The following is a 7,584-nucleotide window of genomic DNA, read 5'->3' as shown; positions in this document are numbered from 1 at the left end:
AGAAGTTTTCTTTAGAAAAGTTCTTTGTGAAGAAGTTTTCTTTAGAAAAGTTCTTTGTGAAGAAGTTTTCTTTAGAAAAGTTCTTTGTGAAGAAGTTTTCTTTAGAAATGTTCTTTGTGAAGAAGTTTTCTTTAGAAAAGTTCTTTGTGAAAAACTTTTCTTTAGAAGAGTTTTTTTGTCAAAGAGTTTTCTTTAGAAAAGTTCTTTGTGAATAAGTTTTCTTAAAAAAATCTTTGTAAAGAAGTTTTCTTAAAAAAATCTTTGTAAAGAAGTTTTCTTTAGAAAATTTCTTTGTCAAGAAGTTTTCTTTAGAAAATTTCTTTGTTAAGAAGTTTTCTTTAGAAAATGTCTTTGTGAAGAAGTTTTCTAAAGTTTCCTTTAGAAAAGTTCTTTGTGAAGAAGTTTTCTTTGTAAAAGTTCTTTGTGAAAAACTTTTCTTTAGAAAAGTTTTTTGTGAAGAAATTTTCTTTAGAAATGATCTTTGTTCAGAAGTTTTCTTCAGAAAAGCTCATTTTAAATAAGTTTTCTTTAGAAAAGTTCTGTGTGAACTTTTCTTTAGAAAAGTTCTTTGTGAAGAAGTTTTCTTGAGAAGAGTTCTTGGTGAAGAAGTTTTTTAGTAGTTTTCTTCCAGAAAAGTTCTTTGTGAAGAAGTTTTCTTGAGAAAAGTTCTTAGTAAAAAATTTTTTTAGAAGTTTTCTTTAGAAAAGATCTTTGTGAAGAAGGTTTTTTTTAGAAAAGTTCTTTGTAAAGAAGTTTTCTTTAGAAAAGTTGTTTGTAAAGAAGTTTTCTTCAGAAAAGTTCTTTGTAAAGAAGTTTTTTAGAAAAGTTCTATGTGAAGAAGAAAATAATTTGAAACCTTAATTTTTTATTAATTTTTATCGTTCTTCTCTTCCAGTATATTTGCGAAAATCACTTCCAACGTCTATCGAAAACTTCGATATTTACTGGTCTCAAGGCTGTTAATCATTTTGGAAGACCAGATATGTCTAGTTTCTTAAAATTTGTACAAAAGAAACATTCTTATGTAAGTAGTTTTGTAAAAATTTTGTTTACAGTTTTTTGATTTTTTTTAATTTAATTTTAGGTCTCAAAAATTGGTGTATTTTCTTGTGGTCCACGACCCTTAACAAAGAGTGTTATGTCTGCCTGTGACGAGGTCAATAAGACTAGAAAACTACCATACTTTATACATCACTTTGAAAATTTCGGTTAATTTTTTTTTTTTTTTGTATATTTAACCAAAATCACACTCTCACAAAAAAATTAATTAAAAATTCATTACAAAAAAATCTCTAGAAAATACCTACTGTTTAAACAATCAGGCATTTAAACAAATTATTAACAATAAATAAATTATATTAAAATAAAACAAATCTTTTTAGTAATCAAATTAATTAATTGTATGTATATTAAACTTGTGAAATGTGAATGTATCTAATATTTAAATGAAATACGAAAAGAAATACAATTTTTAGTCAAATTTTATATTAAAAGAAATTTTTTAAAATACTAAAATGTTTGCATATAAAAAGCACATGCAAGTATTTATTTAAATATGTTTATTATTTTAAATAATTATTATTTTACGTCTTTAGTTTTTCTTTATTATTTTTTGTTCGTTATCATCAGTGTTTTTGCCAACAAAATACTGTACCATAACTTATTTATTATTATTTTTTATGTTTAATAAAATTAAGTCAATATTTTCAAAACGATTTCAACTACATACTTTTATTTAGTATCAAAACTTCGGTAACATTGTCAATAACATAAAGGAATGAAAACAATTTCTTAAAAATTCATAAGCAACAAATGCAAAACGTCCATACTCTTTGGGAGTATATAATTGGAGAAGGTAATTAAAAAATTCCACAGAAATTAAAGCAGGAAGACGTTTACGATAATTGTGGTTTGAGTTGTAATAGCTGAAATAAGGTAAATAGTTTTAATGATATAGAAGTAGATATTCATTCGAAATCAGTTACCTTTTAGCTAAAGGACTTGAAAGGGCAATACCTAAGAGATAACCGAAATCTCGACAGAGTGTAAATACTGGAGTACTTTCATGTTTTAACTGCATGGGATCAGGACACCATTTAAAAGCCTATAATAAGCAAAACAAAAGGATATGTAAATAAAAACATAGATAGATAGATAGATAGATAGATAGATAGATAGATAGATAGATAGATAGATAGATAGATAGATAGATAGATAGATAGATAGATAGATAGATAGATAGATAGATAGATAGATAGATAGATAGATAGATAGATAGATAGATAGATAGATAGATAGATAGATAGATAGATAGATAGATAGATAGATAGATAGATAGATAGATAGATAGATAGATAGATAGATAGATAGATATATAGATAGAAAGATAGATAGTGTCTTCTTGTAAGATTTTTCTCTACAAACTACAACGAAATTATACAATTTCTTTCATTCCACTCACCGTTCGAACACACCAAAATGGATCCACATCCCAATGTAGCATTCCAAAATAAGCACTTATCGGTATACTGCCGAAAACAACAACCAACATCACTGCCTTCACTTTACCAAAACTCAATAAAGACGAAGAATATCTCCTTAACACATGTATCAGAAGAACAGCAAATAATGAACCCACTATACATTGATGTAAAAATTCGTATAGAAAATATAAACGACTAAACCACATGATAGTCGATATTGAAGATGCAAAAGTATAAATTAACAAATATTTGTCATAGACAACAAATTCATATGAAGATAGAAAACTTGTAACAAAACGCCAAACTAAAATGAAAACAAATGTGGTAAAAGCAACAGCATGTGAGGAGGGAAAACCGGCACTAGTGTCACAGCTAAACGGATCAATTGTTATGTCATTAAAATCATATTTAAAGCTTTTTAAATTTTCACTAATAAACCAAATAGGACGGTATTCAGGTAAGCACCTAAAATGTAGAAACAAATTTAAATAAATATGTATTTTATGTTATTTAATCAAATAGTCACTTACCATTTTATTACCGTTGCCAGGGTGTTTATAACACCTATTGATGCCACCAGTTGTATAAGTAATTTATGATTAAATGCCCCCACTAGTGGTATCCAAATATTTAGTATGAATACGGGATCAAGATAATGGTTTATGTTACGTAGTATTGTTTCGCCATTGGAAAATCTAATAAAACAAGTTAATATTAAACTTTTGTATTTATTACGATTTTCATACTCACTGTTCTTGTATGTATTTAATTACATTTATTTCTAGTTTATATAAGGAAGTTAATGAGAAATCCATTTTATTTATTAAATATTAATTACTTTGTTTTGTTTGTAAATTAATTTTAGTTTCACTTCTCATGTCCTTTTCATTTTTATGTAAGGACTATTTTTCATTATTATTATTGTGGTATCTATATTACATACAAATGAATTTTAATGGTCATATGTTAGTAAGAAGCATGCGCACTGGCCGCCCCTTGTAGAAAAACACTTTTTTTTACCAACTATTGTGATCTGATATCCATAACCTTGAATAATTTTTAGCGGGAAGTATGTGTCAATTGTTATAAGTTAATCTCAAAATAAAATATTCTATATGCCTTTCTAAGTTTTAATTTAAACTCGAAGGAAAATGAAGAATTAGGAAAAATTAAATCTATGCCAAAAATTTGACAATTTAAATTCAACAAGCTTTTTTCGCCATTTATTGCACATGTTTAATACACATTCATGGTCACCTTAACTGGAAAACTAAATAACTATAGTTCCTATTAGTTAGATAAACAAATTTCCTATATATCTATCTATCTATCTATCTATCTATCTATCTATCTATCTATCTATCTATCTATCTATCTTTCAATTTATCTATCTATATTTCAATTTATCTATCTATCTATCTATCTATCTATCTATCTATCTATCTATCTATCTATCTATCTATCTATCTTTCTATCTATCTATCTATCTATCTATCTATCTATCTATCTATCTATCTATCTATCTATCTATCTATCTATCTATCTATCTATCTATCTATCTATCTATCTATCTATCAATCAATCAATCTATCTATTTATATATCATTTCCCAAAGTTATAATTAGTCCAACTTTTATTGTTTAATAAACATTTTATGATCAACATACAATTTATTGGAAAGTATTAAAATAAAATTGATTTTGTACAAAAATTAGATTAAAACTGAATTTGTTTTTAATAAACTACAAATGAATCGTCACTTATAGACAGAAAAAATCATTAGGTTGCAAGTCAAGTTTAAGATAATAAAATTAAAAATAATATTCATAAAATAACAAAACAAAATTAATTCTCAAAACATAAAAAATCATAATTTCAACATAAATACCTCTTCAATTCATATTTGCAGGGCCAAATAAATATTTAAGAAAAATACTCAAATCGTTTAAGTTGTTAAACAAATCAAACTGTATGGGTGAGTAGCCAAAATGTATTAAATGATTGTTGATAAAGGCCCGCTCAGCAGCTATTTCTAAGAGTAAAGTTTTATTGTAGTCCATTTGACGTTGTTGCATACTGGGCGTTGAAGTCGAGACACCACTATCCAGATGACCGCTAAACATTGAAGAGGCATCTGGGGTTGAGGAGTGAAAGAGCGAATAAAGTTCCTGAGGACTAAAATATTTTGAATCTGTCTCAGTGACAGAATCATTTGGTGTATCCATATGCAGGCTGAGTGGAGTAGTTAAACGGCTATACAATGATGGCTGATCTTGTTGATTATTATAATACATATGATCATGATCAACACTTAAACGATTTAATTTAGCACGTTGATTTAGGCTAAAGGCATGTTGTATAAGAAAATCACGTCTATTGTCATTGGACATTTGATGATAACTTAAACGTTGTCGTGTCTTTCTTGCCGTTTTGGTCTTTAGCGGTACCAATAGATCTTCACTTTTTAAACGTTTCAAACGTACATAAGGTTGAAATTCCGGTTTAAGATAGGATTTTCTATTATTTATGTTTATATCTTGCTCATTTTTAAACATTATGGGTTTGGGCAGTTCCGTTGCTATGCTTTGCTCTTTATTTAATGATTGTGGTTCTGATTTAAATGGTTTGGGAAAATCGTCAGAAGTTTTTGTAGTTTTCTTGTCGTTTTTTTGTTTATTAACTTTTTTGCGAGTTTTTATAGAAATTTTTGGAAGATTTTTTAAAATTTGTTTCTTTGACGCTATAAACGTAGTATCTCTTGAAGTAATTTTTTTGGTTTTTAATGTTTTGCTTCGTGGCTAAAAGTAAACGAAATAACAATATTTAAATATGTATCTGTCTATTGTCCTGCATATAGATCAGTCTATAAATTTAGCTTAAATCCGTTAAGAATAAACTAAATAAACTTAGACTCACCTTGCCTCCACGTTGTTTTGCCTTCCGTGTTTTCCCAAATTTGAAATTTTCCAAGCTTCCAGATTTAAGCGGTCTTCCTCTGTTTGCTTTTCGTTTTTCTTGTTTTTTCGGGGTTGATGTTAAAGTCGATGAATCTTCAATTGGCAAATCATTCTTTTCCCCACTCGTTAAATCAATAATTGTGAAATATTTTAAGGAATCAAGGGAAGAAATAGTCGATTTAACTTCTTCAACTGATTGTACTGAGCGAGCTTCTTCAAAATCCGTATCTACATTGCTTAAGTTAACATCCAATGATGAATTTAAATTACAACTTAAACAATTGACACTCAAAGTATTGTTTGTAGTAAAATTCTAAAAGTAAAAGTTAATTGATATACTTCATGTTGGTTTTATTTTCACTACTTACCAAATTATCCTCAGGAGCGGTTAAGGTTTCTGATTTTATAATAAGTTCTTTAAGATTAATCTGTAAAAAATAAGTTTTGTTAAAATTTAATACAATTAAGGCAAGTGAATTCGTATACTGATGTTTGTAAAGTATCCTCGTGTATAACTGTTATAGCATTTGAAAAATTTTCCACTGACTTTGGTGACTTTGTTATAATTTCCGTACACAACTCTTCATTGTTTGGTTTATGTTCAGATTTTATAGTTTTATTTCCAGAATCTTCCTAAAGTTTAATTAAATGTTAATTAAATCCGATAGATAAAACATTTTCAAAGAATTCCACAATATAACCTAATACTAAGTCCTCTTACTTACCCTATGTCCCTTATCAATCAGCTCTTGTTTTAAGCGTTGTTTTTTGTTGCAGTTTTTAAAAAATGGATTTTTAACTAATTTAGGTGCTTGTTGTTCTTGTTGTTCTATACTCCCTTCGTTATTACAATCAGAATTTTCTTTTTTAAGTAACAGAATATTTTCTTCTTCTAAATTCCTTTCAGGTTTAATAACACCATCAATGGTTTCACTTTCTATTGCAGTATAAATTATATTGTTATCAAGATCTTCTTCATCACTTAATACTGGAATTGCGCAGTTTAGCGGTATTTCCAAAGGATCCTTTTCAATTTCTGACACACTTGTTGCGCCACATGTTTCTAACAATTCCTTTTTTACTTCGATATTTGTAAAATCGTGGCAGAGACCAGTACTGGGTAATATATCAATACACTTTTCCACGATAGTTAAGGGTGAACTATTATTTATACCTGGGAAAGAACTTTCCTGTGCTTGGTCTAAATCTATATTTTGATTTTCTGCATAAATTACTTGATTTTCCACCTGCTGATGGATTATATTGTGCTCCTGATGGTCAATAGTTTCTTCAACTACCAGCTCGCTTGTATCATTTTCCAACGCAGATTCCTCCCTTGAATATTCTTCCAAAGCTCGTGGTTCTATTTTAATTTTAGCAAAATTAGCCACTGTAATACGTTTAGGACTGGAGGCTGAAATGAGGTTTTGCTCAGGCATAACTGTTTCTTTACTATTTTCATTCATGCGATCTAGTCCATCTGTTGATTCTCTTGCAAGTCCAGTGTATTGTTTTTGTAAAGTGCGTACGTTTGTTTCTTCTTCATCGTCGGATTTTGTTTGTTGAGCACCCATGATATAAATTTTTAAATAGATTTAAATTTAAACACAATTATTATGAGCTTAGAATTATTTTACACAAAATGTAAAGCATTTTAATCGAATTTCTAAGAAAATTTAACAAAAAAAAAAAAAAAAAAATTCAAAATTTAAGCTTCTAAATAGAGACGATAAAACAGTTTACAAACAATCAAAATAAACAAGCACTATTGTGAATGGTATACCGTTAACCGTAATAGAGTAATGCTAACAACTGCATTTTATAAAACTCTTAATTAATATTCAGCTTATTTGGAATTCTTAATTAAGTTAAAAAACAAGATAAACAAAAACACCACCAGACTAAAATTTATTAAAAAAATTATTATTAATCAAACATTTAGTCAAAATTCATTTGTATAATTTTAATAAATAATTGTAAATAGGGTTCTATAAATCGACTTTCGAATAATCGAACAATCGACTTTTTGTCGAAAAAAGTCGAAAAGTCAAAGTCGACTATTTTGTTCCAAAAAAGTCGATAACTCGACTATCGTCTATATTTATTTAAAAGTCGAAAAGTCGACTTTGTAAATAAAAGTCGAA

At 27.7% G+C, this 7,584-nt stretch overlaps 3 protein-coding genes across 3 annotated transcripts in view; 1 reads left to right on the top strand and 2 right to left on the bottom strand.

The window, feature by feature from the left end:
• LOC111691057 (dual oxidase) overlaps positions 1-1,245 on the top strand; it is a 36,848-nt gene extending 35,603 nt beyond the window's left edge. Inside the window, exons 8-9 of the mRNA XM_046955532.1 lie at positions 888-1,024; positions 1,085-1,245. Coding sequence (XP_046811488.1) covers positions 888-1,024; positions 1,085-1,213 — 266 coding nt within the window. The 3' untranslated portion in view covers positions 1,214-1,245. The remainder of the gene's footprint in view (positions 1-887; positions 1,025-1,084) is intronic.
• A 458-nt stretch (positions 1,246-1,703) lies between these two features.
• Positions 1,704-3,414, bottom strand: LOC111691086 (glucose-6-phosphatase catalytic subunit 1). The gene is made up of 5 exons (XM_023453727.2): positions 3,234-3,414; positions 3,014-3,178; positions 2,462-2,948; positions 1,986-2,104; positions 1,704-1,925 (listed from the first exon to the last, which is right to left on the bottom strand). Exons 1-5 carry the CDS (start codon positions 3,296-3,298, stop codon positions 1,742-1,744), a joined length of 1,020 nt encoding a protein of 339 aa, XP_023309495.2. The 5' UTR covers positions 3,299-3,414; the 3' UTR covers positions 1,704-1,741.
• A 719-nt stretch (positions 3,415-4,133) lies between these two features.
• Positions 4,134-7,091, bottom strand: LOC124419119. The gene is made up of 5 exons (XM_046947515.1): positions 6,166-7,091; positions 5,927-6,073; positions 5,809-5,868; positions 5,400-5,753; positions 4,134-5,281 (listed from the first exon to the last, which is right to left on the bottom strand). Exons 1-5 carry the CDS (start codon positions 7,012-7,014, stop codon positions 4,376-4,378), a joined length of 2,316 nt encoding a protein of 771 aa, XP_046803471.1. The 5' UTR covers positions 7,015-7,091; the 3' UTR covers positions 4,134-4,375.
• Positions 7,092-7,584: the final 493 nt, after the last annotated feature.

The sequence above is a fragment of the Lucilia cuprina genome, chromosome 2 (assembly GCF_022045245.1).
Source record: "Lucilia cuprina isolate Lc7/37 chromosome 2, ASM2204524v1, whole genome shotgun sequence".
Lineage (NCBI taxonomy): Eukaryota > Metazoa > Arthropoda > Insecta > Diptera > Calliphoridae > Lucilia > Lucilia cuprina.
The sequence above is the reverse complement of the archived record's forward strand: the minus strand, read 5'-3'. Positions and strand labels throughout refer to the sequence as shown.